This window comes from Vipera berus, assembly GCF_964194415.1.
Source record: "Vipera berus genome assembly, chromosome: 1".
In the NCBI taxonomy this organism is placed as follows: domain Eukaryota; kingdom Metazoa; phylum Chordata; class Lepidosauria; order Squamata; family Viperidae; genus Vipera; species Vipera berus.
Genome location: NC_138202.1, coordinates 163,309,381 through 163,329,793, shown reverse-complemented (window position 1 = coordinate 163,329,793; position 20,413 = coordinate 163,309,381). Strand labels below are relative to the sequence as shown.

Sequence of the window (20,413 nt, the reverse complement as noted above, 5' to 3'; positions counted from 1 at the left end):
TTTTGAATGATGTCTACTTACATTTTGTAAGTCAGCCTACTTAAGGTATCTTGGTTCAAAAGGTTTTGCCCTAAGAGGCACCTTTCACCCAATCAAAGGTTACAGACACAACAATTTTAGTAGCATAGAGATCCATGATGTTCCTTATGTTTGTTCTTGTTCATACATTCATCTCCTCCTCCTCCTCCCAGCTGAAACAGCGCCACCCAACTTTTCACAACGACTACAGAGCATGACTACTCGACAAGGAAGTCAAGTTCGACTTGACGTGAGAGTGACTGGAATCCCTACACCTGTGGTGAAGTTCTATCGGGATGGAGCAGAAATTCAAAGCTCCCCCGATTTTCAAATTTTACATGAAGGAGACCTCTACAGTTTAATAATTGCAGAAGCTTACCCTGAAGACTCCGGAACCTATTCAGTAAATGCCACTAATAGCGTGGGACGAGCTACTTCAACAGCTGAACTGCTCATTCAAGGTAAAGACTAGGACAGTCAAACAAGAACGTTTCCCCCCCCCCCCAAAAAAAAACCCTTTAGGATTATACCATCAGGGCAGCAAACTTCACAATGATTGCTCTTCTGTCAACAAATCAAACAATTCCATTTCTCTCAGGTGGTTTTAATGTGGCTGTAAAATTTCACCCTGGATACAAGCTGATCAAAAATACTTCAGTGTGACAAAAAGATAAAATTGTTTTCAGAAGCAACAGCAACAAATGTTCTCCTTCTTTTCCTCCCCTGTTAATACAAGAAAAACAAGTAGGCTAACTTATGGCTAGCGTGAGGCACAGTGTCTATATTTGTAATTGTTTTACATTGTATTAATCTAAAATCCAGTAAATCAACAGCTCAGTTTTTCACTCCAGGGTTTTTCTTGCTGAGTGTCATAGTTTCACAGTAAGTTGCTTAAGCATGTACTGAAATGTAAACCAAGCGGAGTTTCAGGCCCGTGAAGGAGCAAAAATCCAGGCCTCACTGTACTGCATTCAATAGCTTCATCCCACATGCACAGAGTAAAAGAAAAGAAAAAAAGACACAATAAATTATATAGGTTAGATTTACATATCATACTAAGTAATAAGGCTTTCACTTTATTTATTTAAGGCAAAGTAACTTCTGAGACAAAGTGTGAATTCAGCTAATGGGATTAATAAATCATGTTTTGTGGGTTGACATTATGTGAGAACTTTATTATGATGGCTTTTTCAACAAGCGTTAGCTTAATATGATGTTCAAGGATGCCAAATGTTTTGGTCCTCCTGTTTTCCCAGATATCATTTAGGCCCTAACCATGCATTTAGCTGTCACGTGGGAAGGACTGAACTAGAAAACAAATACACAAGTGCATCAGTGTCCCATATCCCTACCTGCTACAAAGGCTAAAATCATTATGTGGTTAGTTAGCTAAAATCCCAAAACAATTTATAAGCATATTTGACTTTACAAAGCTGTGTCCAGAAAACCTGATTTAAAAATGGGCATTTTTTATGGACAAGCTTATTGGACCCTCTTAAATGTTTACTCTGTATGTATGAAGGACAATGAGGAGCAAAAGATGATGGCTATTTGTGCTGGCTTCCATTGCTTCCATTGGTTTTATATTTCATATTTTATAAGAGAATACCTTTCCAGAATTTTGCTTAGGCTCCCTTATATAGGCATTGTTCCTATAAAATATAGTGGTGTTTCTTTCTAAATAGACTATCTTAGACTTGGTTATTCTGTGTTATATTGTTGGCTGATGTGAAAAGGCTAATTTGATATGAATTCATCTCTGCATTAATCTGTGCCTGAGAGAATTAACTTATCCGGTTATTTACTTATTTTCCTTATGGTGTTTTTCTATAAAAGGGTAACATCTCGTTCAAGTTGAGCAAAACTGCTGGGAAATTTGTGGATAGATCTGCACAGCTCTCCTGGCAATAATATACATGAACCCATAAATAATTGAAATCACAGACTGTATATACTTCTCTGCTTCCCTCCCAGAACCAATTCTAATAAATCCCATTCGCTTTTCTCTAAGGTGAAGACGAAGCTGTTCCCGCTAAAAAGACAAAGACGATTGTTTCGACTGCTCAGATTACAGAAACACGAGAAACCCGAACTGAAAAGGTTGGTAATTTGTCAAATTGTGTTACTGACCATTTCAAAGGCTGGGGCTTTAACCAGATTTTCACTGGTCTTTCATTGCAGAAGATTGAAGCCCACTTTGATGCCAGAACACTTGCAACTTCTGAGATGATTATAGAAAGTACCACCGGGCAGCAGCTGCCCCATAAGGCACCCCCACGGATGATTCCTCACCCTGCTTCTAAATCGCCTACTCCACCAATCATTGCAGCCAAAGCACAGATGGCACGCCAACAATCACCATCCCCAATCAGACAGTCGCCATCTCCTGTACGACATGTGAGAGCTCCAACACCATCTCCAGTCAGGTAAACTACTCACATAGTAACATCCTGCTTTGGCCCAAATCAGGAAAAAGCCCAGCAGTTCCTAGAATTTCTCATTATTATTAATTATAGTTGCGGTAGCTGATGGAAGTTAACATTCAAGAACATCTGGAGAATCACACTGCCTTTCCCAAGGCAAACATTGAACTTTAAGCAGTGCAGCAAAATATTTCTGGCCAACATTGCTATTATATACTCCTGTAGGGGGTCCCCAACAGGGGTCCCCAACCCCAGGTCTGTGGACCAGTACCGGCCCACGGCATGCCAACAACCGGTCCACACAAGCAAGCAAAGCCCCATCCATGAGATGCAGGCAGCACACAAAACCACACACTCTACGGTCTGTGGAAAAGCCTTTCTCCACGAATCCGGTCCCTGGGGTCCAAAGGTTTGGGGACGTCTGATCTACAGTTATGTAACTGAATATCCATTGAAAAGACATTTTGATGGAACTGGGTATTCTGGAGGGTTACTGGTGGCCTATTTTTCCACCTTTCCACAGTCACTTTGGTGAGCTGTTCTTCTCCTGGCATCAAAATCAGTTCTCTTTTGTTAACAGATCAGTGTCTCCTGCTGGAGTTACAAGGCTCTCAGTCTCTACGTCGCCTATCAGACCTGTGAGATCACCAATCTTGGTCCGGAAAACACAGGCCACAGCAGCAATGGGGGCTGAGGTGCTTCCTCCTTGGAAACAGGAAGGCTTCGTAGCTACTTCGGAAACCAGAATGAAAGATACCAGAGTAACTATGAGCACCACCCAGATGAGGACTGAAGAAAGATGGGAAGGGAGATATGGAATGCATGAACAGGTTGCAATTAGCGGAGCTGCTGCAGCAGAGGCTAGCCTTGCAATTGGTGCTGCTGCTGCTGCTGCTGCTGCTGCTACAGAGGTGAGACCTTTTCAAAGAAAAATACAGTGCAAGGGGTAGAACGTTTTCATCAAAGTAATGTGGTTTTGCTACACAATGGGTCTGCTTAGGAGAAATTAGACTCCCTGTTACTATTTTTTTTTACGTGCCCAGTTATTTAGGACAGGGTTTGGCAAACATATTTTTTATAAATGTCTAGGTCCTTCTCCTCCTTTGCATCCACAAAGTCTGCCTGACAGATCCGCAGGCCAAGGAACATGGCAGACTTTATATGGCACTGGTCTACCAACAAGGAGACTACTAATAGGCTACCACCATTGTCCAATATACCGTGACCCTGCCCCCTGCACTACGCCTTTGTTCCAGGATCTTGCTGAAGCTCGGGCCTAGCGATTTGCCACCCCCCTGCCTATTCTTAGCTTAGGAGCCATATATTAAACAGCTACTGGGCTCGTATTTGGCCCCTGGGCTACAGTATGCTGACCCCTAATTTAGACTGTGTCGTGCTATAATGTTGTCACAGGACAATCTGGCAAAACAGTTGCTTGTGTTTGCACCTATTTCTCATGTTGCTGATGTTGTATTCCAATGAGCTGTCTTTTCATGTCTCTCAGGACATTGACAAAACAGCAGCTGTTGCTACCGTCGTTGCAGCTGTTGACATGGCCAGAGAGAGAGAACCTCTTCCAAGTGCTGTAGAGCAGGTGGCTAAAAGGACAGCCACGGCTGCAGTACACATTCCACCTGTCCAGGAGCAGGTAGATATAAAGCAAAGTGACAATAAATAATGCTCTCCCCTTGTTTTCCATTTATGCTGCCAATGCAGGCAGTTGCAGAAAATGAACAAATACATTGGCCAATACTGCAGACGAGCGTGTCATAAAGATACAGTAAAACCAATAAGCTTGCAGGTTCGACAAATCCACCGATGTTAACGTTAAGAATTGGCTAACAGTTTTAAAACAGGCCCTGAACCAATTAAATAAACTTGATGAAAAATATCTTAATTCATCTAATGCACTTAATCAGTATGACTTTTTTTCTTGAAACTTCATTTATTTTTCCCCCCATCTTGCTCAGTTTAAACTAGCTTTTATCCCCAGATGTATTTCCCCTCATTTGCTTTTATATATTACAGTTTTTTTTTTAAATATGTGATGATTGATGAAATTAAATGTTATAGCTTGTTGTTTGTTTCTTTCTTTTTGCCATTAAAATATAAGGTTAAAAAAGAAGCTGCCATAGTAATTACTACTAGTGCTGAAAAAGCCAGAGAGCAAGAAATGATGTTGAGAACCAGAGAAACAATTACTACAAAACAAGAAAAAATACAGATCACTGAGGAAAAGGTAAACAGGACCCATTTACTCATAGGAAAGCCAACTGATTTCATTAGGAAGCATCATTTCCATGGTATACTTTATTATCAATGTACAAGAAGGGAATTCCCCTCTCCCTCACCACACTTGCTATGAAAAATCAACAGGCTGAATAACCATGATATTTATTTGTTTGCTTGTTTGTTTGTTTATTCTCCCCTCAAGACACTGCTATAGGGCATTGCATGCCAAAAAACTAGACATATCACTCTGCTGAGTACTTAATTTGCATCGAACTGTCTTAGGCCCATGTAGTAAGTCTGTATTACTAATATTCTTCTCACCTCCTGCGGCTGGTCTTCCATTTTGCCACCCCCCGCCGTGGAGGTACGGAGCCAACTAGATGGTACCGCCCCAGACGCCTAATGGATCCTGAGAGATTCCAAGCGGCGCTGGGGTCTCCACCTGCCTCCATTGCTCACAGCTCGGCGGATGCCTTAGTGGAAGCCTGGGAAAGGGCAGCCACTGAGGCACTCGACCGGGTTGTACCCTTGCGGCCCCTGACCCGGCGCAGATCCCAGCGAGCTCCATGGTTCTCCGCGGAGCTCCGGGAGATGAAGCGTCGGAAACGGAGCCTAGAGAGCTGCTGGAGGTCCAGCCGATCTGAACCCGACCGATTGCGGTTAAGAACCTACATTAGGTCTTATCTCGCTGCGATGAGGGAGGCGAGGTGTAATTACTTCTCCACCCTCATCGCGTCCGCAGATAATCGCCCGGCCGCCTTGTTTAGGGTGACTCGCTCCCTTCTTAATCAGGAGGTGAGGGAGGATCCCTTGCAGGGTCGTGCCGAGGAGTTTGGTCAACATCTGTCGGATAAAATCGCTCGGATTCGGACCGGTTTGGACTCCAGCTGGGCAGAGTCTGACGATCAGGACACGGGCGGTCTTGTCAATGTTATCTGGGAGGAGTTTGATTCTGTGACCCCTGATGAAGTGGACAGGATTATGGGGAAGCTGAGTTCCACCACATGTTTATTGGACCCGTGCCCTTCTTGGCTGGTTTATGCAGCTAGGGAGAGGACACGAGGCTGGCTCCAGGCGGTTATATCTGCTTCTTTGAGTGAGGGTTGTTTCCCCACCATCTTGAAGGAGGCGGTGGTGAGACCTCTCCTCAAGAAGCCTGCCTTGGACCCAGCTGTATTGAACAACTTTCGTCCAGTCTCCAACCTTCGCTTTCTTGCGAAGGTTGTTGAGAGTGTGGTGGCGCATCAGCTCCCTCTGGTCCTGGATGAAGCGGATTATCTGGACCCTTACCAATCGGGTTTCAGGCCCGGGCACAGCACGGAGACGGCATTGGTCGCTCTGGTGAATGATCTCTGGAGGGCTCGGGATAGGGGGTATTCCTCTGTCCTAGTCCTATTAGACCTCTCGGCGGCTTTCGATACCATCGACCATGGTATCCTGCTGCAGCGTCTCAGGGGATTGGGAGTGGGAGGCACGGTTTTTCAGTGGTTCTCCTCCTATCTCCTGGGACGCTCGCAGTCGGTGTTGGCAGGGGGGCAGAGGTCAACCCCTAGGACTCTCGCTTGTGGAGTTCCTCAGGGGTCGGTCCTCTCGCCTCTCCTGTTCAACATCTATATGAAACCGCTGGGTGAGATCATTCGTGGTTTTGGAGTTGGGTATCATCAATATGCTGATGATACCCAACTTTTTATTTCGACCCCAAACCACCCCAGTGATGCCCTCGCTGTGATGTCCCGTTGCCTGGAGGCGGTTCGGGTCTGGATGGGGAGGAACAGACTTCAACTCAACCCTGACAAGACTGAGTGGCTGTACATTCCGGCTTCCCGAGACACCTGGGATGTTCCACCTCTTTCTATGGGGGGTGAGCTTTTACCCCCTGTGGATAGGGCTCGCAACTTGGGAGTCCTCCTAGATTCACGACTCACTTTGGAGGATCACATAGTGGCCGTGACTAGGGGGGCTTTTGCCCAGGTTCACCTGGTGCGCCAGTTGCGGCCCTATCTGGACCGGGAGGCCTTGTGTACGGTCACTCATGCGCTCGTGACCTCTCGCCTAGACTACTGTAACGCTCTCTACATGGGACTTCCCTTGAAGACTACTCGGAGGCTCCAACTGGTACAGAATGCGGCCGCGAGAGTTGTCTTGGGAGTTTCCCGGTACTCCCATGTTACACCTTTGCTCCGTGAGCTGCATTGGTTACCAGTTGTCTTCCGGGTAAGGTTCAAGGTTTTGGTTATGATCTTTAAGTCCCTACATGGCATGGGTCCGCGATACCTCGAGGACCACCTGCTGCCGGCGTCGACTCCCCTCCGCCCTGTGCGCGCCCACAGAGAGGGCCTCCTCAGGGTGCCTCCTGTCAAGGAATGTCGACTGGTGGCCCCCAGGGGGAGGGCCTTCTCTGTGGGTGCTCCGGCGTTATGGAACCAACTGCCGGTTGAGCTCCGGATGGCATCAGACCTCCGATCCTTCCGTCGCGGGTTGAAGACCCATTTATTCGAACTAGCGGGTCTGGCCTGATGGGGGTACTTGGGTTTTTTATAGGTTTGTTTTATTATTCTGGTCTTAACTTGGGCATTAATTTAATTATCTTTTAATGTTTGTACTGTTGTTTATATTTATGCCCTGTGAACCGCCCTGAGTCCCTTTGGGAGAAGGGCGGTATAAAAATCTCAATAAATCTTAAATCTTAAATCTTCTCATCTTTCCTACTACCTTCTCCTATTGGTGCCTTATGATTTATCATTTTCAGTTTGCATCTTATGATTAATGATTGTAACTATGAATTATGATCTATGACTGATCACTTTGTTGTTTGTATGCACACTGAGAGCTTATGCACCAGAGACAAATTCCTTGTGTGTCCAGTCACACTTGGCCAATAAAGAATTCTCTTCTCTTCTCTTCTGTTTTGTTCTAGAATGTTCTATTCTATTCTAGACTATTTTATTCTATTCTAGAATATTCTATTCTATTCTGTTCCAGATATCTGAACATATATATATATATATTCAAGTTGGGCAGTATTTAATATTTTATTGTTATGTATATGTCGGGGTGTGAGTCTATGCATATGTTGTATGTAGTATGTTTTGGGGGGGTGTCATGTATGTGTCTCACTTTGAGAGCGGGCAACTATATTTCATTTTTGACGTGCGCCATTGTGCCCACAGTAAAAAATGACAATAAAGATTATCTTATCTTATCTTATATCCAACACACCTTCCTCGTTCTATTTTCTGCACAACAATAGCCCTATTAGATGGGTTGGACTGAGGGAGAATGACTGGCCCAAAGTCACTCAGCCAGTGTTCATGCCCAAGAAGGGACCATAACTCATGGTCTCCCACTTTCTAGTCTGGTGCCTTAACCACTAGACCAAACTGGGTCTTTATGTTGCTGAAGTTTATTTCTTTGAATCCTATGCTAGACCTTCCCCCTTGTGCTAATTATGATCATTCTCATGTGTAATATATTTTGAGAAATTTTGTCATTGTTTGTTTACATTCAATCTTTAATACTCTCTATTCTCTATCATAAAATTAGATAAGAAAAGAACCAGTGAAAGTTCCTGTGCCCAGGGTAATAATTGCTGCTGACACAATTAAAGAACAAGAACTGATTTCAAGAGCTAGAGAAGAAATTCCTACAAGAAAGGAAGAAGTTCACATTACTCATGAAAAGGTAAATAAATGTCAGTCTTGTGAAACAAACCTTCCTCTTTCTTAATTACAAAATTTACTAGCACTATTTAAATATGCATTAATTTCTGCTTTCATTTGCTTATTACTACTTTGAAGAATTCCTCTTTAGAAATTATGCCTCTAACTTTATACTGTTATTGTAATAAAGATTTGAATTATCTGATATTCGTCTAGCTTGATGTTTTCCACTAATCCCCAATATGCAGTATATTTGTCACTTCTGACAGTCACAGAAGTCTCTCTAAATCAGGGGTGTCAAATTGCCGGCCCACGGGCCCGATGCATCATAGCAAAACCAGGCCCTCCCCATTGCCGTCAATGGCAAAAAAAGTCACAATACATTGCGACACGTCACATGACGTTGCTGGTTTGACACCCCTGCTCTAAATCCTTTATCTAAATTAAATATGACTAATTACATTGGCCTACTAGGTGAAGAGAAGTTTTGATCTTAGAACCCAAAAATTATAGAGGCAAGTGAAGGAAACAATAGTATCCTAGTTTTCTTAAACAGATTTTTGAATGGAAAAATGCTTTTGAAATTGTGGGATGTTCCAAAAATTGTACGCAAACCATGCAGCAACAAACCATTTTCTTAGTAACTCCTGGGGTTTTGCTTTGTTCAAACAAATCTGATTGTGTTGGAGGCAAGACACTGACTCTGTAAACTGCTTAGAGAGTGCTGTTGTAAAGCACTATGAAGTGGTATGTAAGTCTAAGTGCTTTTGCCATTGTTCAAGAAAATGCAGCCCAAATTTTATTTCCCTGGTGGTAAATACTGTAACATCGCTTACTTAAATAACAAAATTAGGAGTCAACATGGGGCTACTAAGAAAGAATTTGGGGACACTTCTGAAGAGACACTGTCTTTTCTAACAAATAAAATAAAAGCATGGGGTAAATGACACCACAGTTTTGAAATTCAGCATGCTCAGTAGTATGGGATATAAAAAACTGATTGGGCAGGTTGCTGGAGCTTTGAAATGACATAAGGACACAGGAGCAATATTTTCAGGGTACTCTTGCTGATCAAAAATGAAATTGCTGTTCATTGTATTTCCAATCAGTTTTATCAAATAGTACGGTAATAATTGGTACAAACTGTATTTTGTGTAGGGTATTTTACTTTGGACAACGTATCTGATACACCTCTAATGTATTTAATATTGAAGCTATCTGAAGTGAAATATATAGCCCCACTACTATCAAGTCCCAAAAAACAAGAAAGTCACGTTGTGATTTCTCCTAGCAGATTTTTGTTATTGTTCCTCTCCTATAAACAGAATTTTGCCAAACTAAAGCCAACCACCAACCCCCATAAGGCTTATACTCTGGAACTATTAGGGAGGAGCTGTCTTCACTGTCTTTCTCTCACACAAACTATCTGAACTGTATTGTCTCTTGCTCCTCTGGTATGCACCCCTCCCCCCAGGGAATCTGGACTACATTCCATGACAACAGCAATACAAATACTTACCTACAAAGCATGAAGTTTGTGATGTTGTTTGCTTAATAAGGCTATCCATTATGGCTCTAAATGCGAACCAATTTAATATGGCATGTTGAACATTGTTAAAAAATATCCAGAAGTATAAATGCATGAATGAAATGAAACAAGATAAAATAAAATAAATACAAATATTCCAATTCTAGAATTGCTATTTTCAATGTTGATCACAATACAGGATGGAGTTTTGCAGAGTTATTTATTCTGATACTTAGTTGTCTGCAGAACTACGGATGGCTATGTGCTGTTTAAAGTTACCTCTGTTATTGAAAAAAATAATATTAGTTTTTTAGAGATGGCGGGAAGACAATCTGATAATTGAAATCCTTTCTTTTCTATCACATGATTAGATGAGAAAAGAAGCAGTTAGAGTTCCTGTGCCCAAGGTAATAATTGCTCCTGAATTACTTAAGCAACAAGAACAGATTTCAAGAGCCAGAGAAGAAAAATCAACCAGAAGGGAAGAAGTGCACATCACTCATGAAAAGGTTTATATTATCAATTTTGCACAATGTTCTTTCTGCTAAACTGCAGATTTTATTTTCACACTTCTTTTTATGTTCCTTTGTTTTCTTGTGAACTCCCTGCAAGTGCAACTTTGCTTCCTTTTATAAAAATTCTCTTCATTAAGTTAAAACGAAACATCAATTTAATCCTAATTAAAATTTCATTGATTCATTCAAAAAACTTATATAGCCACCTCAAAGAAATCCTTCAAAGTTAAAAAGTTTAAAGAAAAATGTGAAATAATCTAGTGCCTTCCATCTAGAAATTTTTTGGAATGTCTCTTTCTTTATTAAGATGTTCATATTTTTTAAAAAAATTCCATTTATATCCTGCCCTTCTCCGAAGACTCAGGGCGGCTTACAAGCTTAGCAGTAGCCTTCATTCTATGTATATGCCTGCTTATTAGGGCTTTTGCACCCCCCCCAAGCGGCATTATTACAAAGTCAGCTTAATTGCCCCCAACAATCTGGGTCCTCATTTTACCTACCTCGGAAGGATGGAAGGCTGAGTCAACCTTGAGCCTGGCGGGATGCGAACCTGCACTAATTGCAGGCAGTTGGTGTTACTTAAGGATGCATTAGCCCACTGCTCCACCAAGGCTTATTGGTGGTTTTCAGTCTAAAAAAAATAGGGGGAAAAACTTTTCAGTATTCAAATTAGCCACTGAAATTCAATAACTATTTTTGCTCATCTTTAAAATGTCCCACTAGATTCATTGCTCTCTCTGGATCTTCTTTCAGTTGGGTCAATGAGGAGATGTTTCAAAGGGACATAATTAATTGTATATGTGTATGTATGTGTGTGTGTGTGTGTCTCTGTGTGTATAATATTAGCTTTACAAATCTTTAAAAAAAAAGTGTTTAGGAACTGAATTTGGTTTGTGTTACAAAAAATACTGTTTTCTCCCATAACTTGTTCCACATGGATTTAAACCAACAGCTAATTGTAAGAAATCATATTTTTGTGTGGATCTAGAAATCAGTCTGTCTCAAATCAATGTAATTCTGATATCAATTCAAACATCAATTCCTTTCAGCCAACTTCATTTTGAAATGCCAAGTCAATTTATCCCATACTGTAGGTGTTTAATAGATAATATCGATAAATAATAAACCTTTATTGTCAAAGTACAACATGTGTACATTGAGATTAGCTGAGCCTCCCCCCCCGTGCTCTCTCCCCCCAACACACAGTGACAACAAACCCTCCATCCCACCACACTATATTCTATAATATATTATTTTTAATGAAACTTTCTGACATATATGCCTTGTAAAACTAAATCAGAAGTTAAACTGTGTTCCAATCTGTATATTGATCCAGAAATTACAAACAAGATCTGTTCATATAAAAATCTGGCCCAAACAAAAATCTCCACAAACCCTGGTTTTCTAAAAGATTGTTCTTGTATTCTTGCTATATTTCAAAAATGAAAGGGAAGACTAGCTTTTCCATTGAAAAGAACCTGTGATTTACTTCCACTTCATTCATAAATTATCAGCTTGCTCCTTCTGCAGTCAGCTCAGTTAAATAAAATCAAGCCATGTAGATTAACATGGAGCTGTATAAAGACCGCATATCAGTAGTTTTAGAATCTGAATAGAATTCCATTATTATTTTTACCTCTTTGTAATTTCATGCGCTTTACCGCTTCCTGTCTGCTTTTCGCTGCTGTCCCAATGAACATTTTTGCAACACCACATATATAATCACACCTCTGTTTTTACTATAAATATCAGACAAGGAAAGAAGTTGTGAAGCCCGTGAAACCTTCCGTACCTAAGGTAGTAATTACAGCTGACAAACCCAAAGTACCTGCGGCAGTAGTAAAAACTACAGAGAGAATTGCTACCAAACAAGAAGCACAAGCCCACTTTATCCAAGAAAAGGTGAATAGTACCATTGTTAATGTGATGGTCATTCTCATGTCCGATTCTCATACTGATATGCTCATAATTCTTCAATAAGTGTACTAACTCTTCCATATCTTTTTCTGGTTGCATTCATTAAGAGAAATGGGAAATGGCCATTCTTTCATATGGTGTGCCATAATATATTCACAGCTTCCCTGTCATGGTGTTTGGGGCTTTAAATCTTCATATACTAAACTTAAAGTTTTTTTTAACATGTAACTACCCAGTCAGTTAATAACCAAGTGTCAATATTTATCTGCTTCAGGAATTAGAATGTTCTGCAAGGAGAGAACATAAAGCATTTAATCTATTAACATTTCTCTATCCATACAGAGAATATCTTTTTTTCCTGAAATTTTGCTGTTGCTATTGTTTGTTTTGAGATATTATGTAACCTAAAACTTATGTTCTTGCTATAATACAATTAGGTAAGACAGGAGACTGAAAAAATTGCCATAGTTCCGAAAATCATTGAGGTTGATAAACGCAAGAAACAAGATATAATATCAAGAACTAGAGAAGACGTTGCTGTCAAAAGAGAACAAATGCAGCTAGTTCATGAACAGGTGAATAGCATTCACCAAAACAAGACATTTACTAATAAAAATTATTCAAAACTATGCATACTTTTGACTCAGCCTAGTGCCAACATTTATTTATTTAGACATTTGTATAGGCACCCATCTTAAAGTCAAAATCTAGGCTGTTTACATGCCAAAAACAATAATATATGCAGCAATAAAAAACAAAAGAAATAGCAGTACCATATGGCATTGTTCTTCTCTAACAATTAATATGCATCTCAGAAATTAATTACAGTTCCTACATTGGGTAATTAGAATATTGAGAAAATGGTGCTTTTTTTCTTTGTTTTACTTCAGGTAACACAGTAGGATCGTATCTGCAGCCTTTCTTGACATTTACTCTTTAAATTCCATGAGGTGTAGATGTATTTAGGACAGAAATATAAATTAATACCATAAAAAAGTAAACATTCAAATACATGATTTTGACATATTTGAAATTAAATAGAAGGTCTGTTATAAATAGATAAAGGTCTTTCTGAAATGTGTGTTGCAAAATTATTTCTGTGCTTCTGAGAATCTTGTGTGTCTGTAAGTCTTCATCAACCATGCTATTATCTACATTGTATGGTTATCTGAAAATGTTCCTTTCCTTTCCTTTCCTTTCCTTTCCTTTCCTTTCCTTTCCTTTCCTTTCCTTTCCTTTCCTTTCCTTTCCTTTCCTTTCCTTTCCTTTCCTTTCCTTTCCTTTCCTTTCCTTTCCTTTCCTTTCCTTTCCTTTCCTTTCCTTCCCTTCCCTTCCCTTCCCTTCCCTTCCCTTCCCTTCCCTTCTAACATGGTTGAATATTTTGTACATCCTGTACTGAAAGTAAGCATTAATTGTCTGCATTCAATATAGCATTCCTTTCTTTACATTTGAACATTGCTAAGGAATGTTATATACACAGTATTAACCTCAGTGAACAGAGCTCCAGAACACATGGAGATAGTAAATGTTATATATAATTATAATTGGCAATGTATGTGCATATGAAATAAGAAAAAAAATATTTGGCTAATAGAAGGCTGGAAATGTAAGATTTTTGAATGTTATGTGCTCTGTGCTAGCTGCTCTGTCATTAATGTAGCGATGTATCAATGTTTTGCAAATGTTGCCTTTAGATTGATGTTGACAAAAAGGCTGAAGCTGTAGCCACAGTTGTTTATGCAGTTGACCAAGCACGCAGTAAAGAACCAAGAGAACCAGATTATGCCGAAGAAGCTTATTCTGAACAGGCAGTTCTGGACTATGGATACAAAGAACATGCTTTAGCAAGACATGTTGTTGAGGTACCACCAGAACCACATATTGTCACCAAAGAGGTGAAAACTGAGGAGGTTCGAATTCCTCCTAAAATACATGTTGCAGCTGCTGAAATAATGGAAACGGACATATCGACACAGGTTAGGCTCAGTTTTAACCCTGCAGCCATTTCCAATGGCTGCCAAGCTTCTTTCTTTCTTTCTTTTTCTTTTCTTTTCTTTCCTATTTGGCAAGTAGCACAACCTTCTCAGTTCCCATTTTATTGGTTAATGTAGATTAAAAGGACTGCAGAAACATCATTCGAAAAATCAATCCATGTGGAACACATACGTCCCCGTACAGCAAGCCCTCATTTTACAGTTTCCAAAATTACTGTTCCTAAACCAGATCATACTTATGAGGTAAGAAGAGAAGTAAGAGTATGCCAGGCAAATAGAGATATCTAGCTATCTCAGTTCCTTTCTCTACATAATCCAGAATAGGATGAGGCTAAGTGAAAGACAGAGGAGAAAATTTCTAAAAATGAAACATTCCGGGGGCGGGGGCATGCTTTTATTTATCATTGAAGGAAATTAATGGTGCTGTCCACCAAGAGAATGGCATCCATTGGTAGAATAGTTTTCCTTGCAGCCCCTCTAAATCTCCTTTAAAACATCCAGATGAATCCTCCACAGCACAGTTGAGGGAGTGTAAGGGAAGGAAAATGAGCTATCTGCTATCCTTCCACTATAAATGTATCAGTACCTCAATAAAATGTATGATATTACATGCTCTGGTTATATGAATCAAGCATGTTTCAAAATGTCGTGTTTGGAAAACAAGGAACAAGGTAGAGGAAGGGACCTAAAATGGCTGGCATACTCCATTTCTCTCTGGAAAGGATAAAAAATTATTTGCAAATTCTTACTTCCTAAATTAATCAAATAATTCACAGAGTGACAGTGTTTGTTCTACCTTTCAGCTGGTTATGTTGAATACTAAATCTGTATAGGAATTAACATACTGTATATTTATAATCCCAATTATAGTGTACGCATCAAGACTACATGCGTTTTGCTTTACCTTTTTCCCCCCCACCCCTCTCATTTTTCCATTTGACATTTTAATTGCCTCCTTTACAGGTCTCATCATCTAACCATTCCATCTAATCCATTTTTCCAATACAGAATTGTGTTACTTCATCATTGTACAAAGGATGATTTAAAAAAAAATCAAATACATGTAAATAATGTCATGGTATTTGGCTTCAAATTATCCAAATACTGTAGTCTTTCTTTTTTTTCTTTCTCAAAAAAAGACATTCTGTCTGTTATACTTAATGCAACATGTAAATACTAGTTAATTAATAGTGTCCCGAAGAATAGAGTCTAGTGTGTTAAATATTGCAGACAAGATTTATCATTATATCTACTGGACAAAAATAGAGATATATGACTTTTATGAGACCAATTATGACTTCACAACAAATTATGAATTTTGATTGACAGTACGAATTATGCCATCAAACATTTGAATGCAAACAGTATTGAAAGATTAAAACAGAATTTCTTATTTCAAAAAAGCAAATGGGAAGTCGTATTTCTTAATTGCTTCTTGTAAAAACACAACAAATTGATGAGAGAAAAATAGTATGCAGTTTCTGAAAGGTTAGAACTAAACAGCTGCAAGAAAGAAGCCGTATTTTACCATATCATTTACATTTTACATGTATTTATATATACATATTGGTGTGTGTGTGTGTGTGTGTGTGTGTCTGTGTAAAGCTAGCAGTGGTAACTCTTTTTTTGTCTTGGGTTGATTAGGTTTCCATAGCAGGTTCTGCTATAGCTACTCTGGAAAAAGAGTTAGCGACAACTTCTGTTCCTAAGATAACCAAATCTGTGAAGCGTCCTGTTGCAAAGTCTCCTGAACCCAGATTGATGCCAGAGAAAGTTGCCTCTCCACAGTTCCCTTTTGTAGAGACACCTGCTGACACCTATCAGAGGCTTTATGGTGCTGAAATAAAAAGAGAAATAGGTGTGAGCGTGACAGGTGGACTGGTGCAGGAACGTGAACATGTTGAATTAATGGCAGAAGCTGAACCCAAGGTTGGTCTTTAAGCACCTTCCCGTTTTCGCATGCAGAAAAATGCATCCTTTATATTGTTGTTGTTGTTAGCTGCGAAGTCATGTCCGACCCATCACAACCCTATGGACAACATTCCTCCAGGCCTTCCTGTCCTCTACCATCTTCTGCAGTCCATTTAAGTTCATGCCTACTGCTTCAGTGACTCCATCCAGCCACCTCATTCTCTGTCGTCCCCTTCTTCTCTTGCCCTCAACCTTTCCCAGCATTAGGCTCTTCTCAAGTGAGTCCTTCCTTCTCATTAGGTGGCCAAAGTATTTGAGTTTTAGCTTCAGGATCTGGCCTTCTAAAGAGCAGTCAGGGTTGATCTCCTCTAGGACTGACCGGTTTGATCGCCTTGCAGTCCAAGGGACTTGCAGGAGTTTTTTCCAGCACCATAGTTCAAAGGCCTCAATACTTTGGTGCTCAGCCTTTCTTATGGTCCAACTTTCACTGCCATACATTGCAACCTTTACATTAGGGGTCCCCAACCGCCAGTCCGTGGACCAGTACCGGGCCGCGGCATCCCAGCAACCAGTCTGCACAAACAAGCAAAGCCCCATCCACAGGACGCAGGCAGCACACAAAACTACACCCCCTCTGGTCCGTGGAAAAACCGCTCTCCATGGAACCGGTCCCTGGTACCCAAAAGGTTGTGGACCTCTGCTTTACATATTTCCTTTTTCTTTTCACCAGACTTCCCCCGTTTTAAAGGTCTCCCTCTCATCCTACTGACCTTTAGATATCATTTGTGTTGACATTGTTTTCTGTCTCTGAAGACCATTTCCTCAGAGCAAGCAATAGAAAAGACCCAAACAAGATGGGCATTGACTTGTTTCTGTTCTCATGTATGCTGCTGCTGAACAAAATGTTGTGTGACACCAATTAACTTTGTGTGAAATCTCCCTAGGTGATCGAAGCTGCTAGAGTTCCAAAACCTACAGAAGTTCCCGCTACACCCCCATCTATAGTCTCAGTAAGTACTGTAATCAATGTCCTGCCGATAGATAGACCAATTTATTCTTTGCTGTGTTGGAATACTGTAACTTTTTTTTAAAAAAAAAAATGGAAATATGGTGCAGTTCTACTGCCATCTACTGTACAGAAAATGAAAGTACAAAAGATATTGAAATCAATTCTATATACTTTGCAGCCTGAAATAAAACTGCATGAAGGAATTTCCCCATTCAGTTCAACTGAATGAATAGAATAGTGGAAATGAATAGTGGAGACAGTGCATAGGATACTGATGGCTAATTCAAGCAAGTGACCAGTAGGATCAAAAATAACTATTTTTGCATTAAATAGAAAATAGAAAAAAAATATTTTGTAGCAGTAGTTGTTGTTATAAGATTCAGAGGCTCTTAAGTTTTAAACTTCAGGTCAGCATGCATTTAGCAAAACGGAGTAGAGAACATTTTGAGAATTTGCCATACTAAGCTGATCTTGCAATATCTGTAGGAAAATCTGCAGCATTAACTGTCCCTTTAATGTTGGCTAAAAGAAGACAGAATAACAGTATAACAGAATAACAACAGAATATCACAATAACAAAGTTGGAATGGACTTGGAGGTCTTCTAGTCCAACCCCATATACAAGCATGCCATTTCAGACAAGTAGCTGTCCAGTCTCTTCTTAAAAGCATCCACAACTTTGAAGGCAAGCTGGTCCACTGGTTAAATGTTCTATTAGGAACTTTCTCCTTAGTTCTAGGTTGCTTCTGTCTTCGATTAGTTTCCACCCATTATTTTTTTATCTTGCCTTCTGGTGCTTTGGAAAATTGGTTGATCCCCTCTTCTTTGTTGCAGCCCCTCAAATATTGGAACACTGCTATCATGTCACCCCTAGTCCTTCTTTTCAATAGACTAGACAAACCCAATTCCTGCAACCGTTCTTGATATGTTTTAGGCTAGCCTCCAGCCCACTAATCACCTTTGTTGCTCTTTTCTGCATCTTTTTTATAATATGGTGAGCAAAACTGGATGAAGTATTCTAAGTGTGGTCTTACTAAGGCTTTATAAAATGGTACTATAAAGCCTTAGTAAGACCACACTTAGAATACTCCTTAGATAGAAGATAATGACAATAAACCAAAGGAAGATATCAGCCTACAATTAAGTGAGCAGTGCCATGATCTATAAATAAATCTTATATAAGAAACTCATACTGTATATTATTGATTTGCTGCATTGTAAAAAATATCAGATCAACTTTAGATGAATATTTCCAGCAGTACTCACAAAAGAATGTCTTTGGAGCGGTCAATATCAGAGCAGACCAAAATTCTGTCAGACCTTCTTCGTTTATAGTACTTCTTGAGTGCTGAACAAAATGAAATTTAAACTCAGACATAATAAAATCTATATAAAATGTGAAACCAGGTAAGACAGCATAGAATGAAGTGAAATCCACTAGCAAAAGATAAGAGTATGTAAGGATCTAAAAGATTGCCAAGACATTTTTAAGTCTAAAAGACCAAAGAGGAACATAGTTGGAGTTTGGACATGGCTTCAGTTTCTGTATGCTGTGGTCAGTAACATACTAGGTTACTAGGTAGACATCTAGCTATCATTCCCATATAACATCACTGCCTGCATTGCAATTCAGACATTCAAAGGTGAAATGACTTCTGCAGAATTCTTGCGTACGGTGCAAGAATTGGTTCTAAGTTTTCTATGTTTCTAAAATGTTTATTATAAGCAAAGAGATTATATGAATATTTTGTGCATGCATGCATTTCTATTCTCTCCCTCTCTCCCCACCTGTCTCTTACACACACACACACACACACACACACACTCACACACACACACACACACTTACGTTCTGCATTTCATTTCCTCTATATCCATAATTGGATTGTTAGTCTTGTGATCCTACCCCATGATGCACCTTCTTGCATGCATGCCCAGCTCTCCAAAATGAAGGGAGCCAATCTAGACTTCTAGTAACTTGTTTAAGGTGCCACAAGGTTCTTTCTTGCTTGTGCTATCTAGATGCTGAAAAATGTGACTGTTATGGAGGGAGAGTCTGTCACTCTGGAATGCCGCATCTCTGCCTATCCTGCTCCAACTGTTGCTTGGTACAGAGAAGACTACCACATTGAAAGTTCCATTGATTTCCAAATTACCTTTGAGGCAGGAGTTGCTTGCCTTGTGATCCGAGAAGCTTTTGCAGAGGATAGTGGAAAATTTACTTGCACAGCTTCCAATGAGGCAGGAAGCGTTAGCACTTCATGCTACCTCCTTGTACAAGGCAAGTATGGAGAGAAATGGAGGGCAGACTTTTTGGGTGGGTGGTCTGTTAAATATTACTGTTATATAAGTATAATATCAAAGAATATTACACAAGTGGGGAATGAGTGGAAACAAACAGGTTATTTTACCCATTCTAGTTATTGGGTTCATCGAATTATTAAAGACTGTGAATAAAGGAGTCATGAGTCTACTCTTCTGTATCTTTACGCACACGTAATAATTTTTATCATACCCATCAATCCGAAAGCATTTTGGTGTGGCAGTTTAGAGTTTGGACCAGAGGCTTTAAATCTCCCTCAGCCATGAAACTCAGGATGATTTTATCACTGGGCGGACAGAAAGACTATTTTTCACCCTGACATTCTAGGGATAATGGCACCATTTATGCCCAAAGGAAAAAAAAGGCATTTTGCTCATATTTTATTCCCGTCAAATGTATACTCCTCTGCTTGACTGAAATATGTGACTCATCCAATAACTGTGATCTAAAACCTTCTCAATATCTCAAACGGGTCATGCTTAAAAGGATATTTCTTTCATTACTGTACAAAGCAATTGCACCATGTTGCAAGGACAAATTCATTCATCCTAGAAATCTAATCCATAGACAAATCATCAAATCATGCAAAAGCAGCAGCTTATTTTTTAAAAAAACTGATTTCATTAAACTATTTTAAAGAAGTTGTGACTTGGATCAATCATCATCCATTACTTTGACGGAGCTCAATACAAAAATAGTCATCCAACTGAACATGAAATGGCAGGATATAGAAACTCTTCACAAGATGATTGCAGTGAAAAATATAGCTTAAACTGATGAGGGAAATACATTATAGGTTCAGGGATTAATGCTTCTCTTATTCAGATTATAATTAAAAGTATTTGCACAATGTGGTTTGCACAAGACAAAGAAGACGTTTAATT

At 39.8% G+C, this 20,413-nt stretch overlaps 1 protein-coding gene across 1 annotated transcript in view; it reads left to right on the top strand.

Moving 5' to 3' along the window:
• TTN (titin) overlaps positions 1–20,413 on the top strand; it is a 314,129-nt gene that overhangs the window by 7,786 nt on the left and 285,930 nt on the right. The window contains exons 4-18 of the mRNA XM_081340361.1: positions 192–479; positions 2,030–2,118; positions 2,200–2,444; positions 3,022–3,352; positions 3,946–4,089; positions 4,555–4,680; positions 8,217–8,354; positions 10,232–10,369; positions 12,128–12,277; positions 12,730–12,867; positions 13,987–14,268; positions 14,404–14,529; positions 15,931–16,215; positions 17,142–17,207; positions 19,229–19,510. Coding sequence (XP_081196487.1) covers positions 192–479; positions 2,030–2,118; positions 2,200–2,444; positions 3,022–3,352; positions 3,946–4,089; positions 4,555–4,680; positions 8,217–8,354; positions 10,232–10,369; positions 12,128–12,277; positions 12,730–12,867; positions 13,987–14,268; positions 14,404–14,529; positions 15,931–16,215; positions 17,142–17,207; positions 19,229–19,510 — 2,828 coding nt within the window. The remainder of the gene's footprint in view (positions 1–191; positions 480–2,029; positions 2,119–2,199; positions 2,445–3,021; positions 3,353–3,945; positions 4,090–4,554; positions 4,681–8,216; positions 8,355–10,231; positions 10,370–12,127; positions 12,278–12,729; positions 12,868–13,986; positions 14,269–14,403; positions 14,530–15,930; positions 16,216–17,141; positions 17,208–19,228; positions 19,511–20,413) is intronic.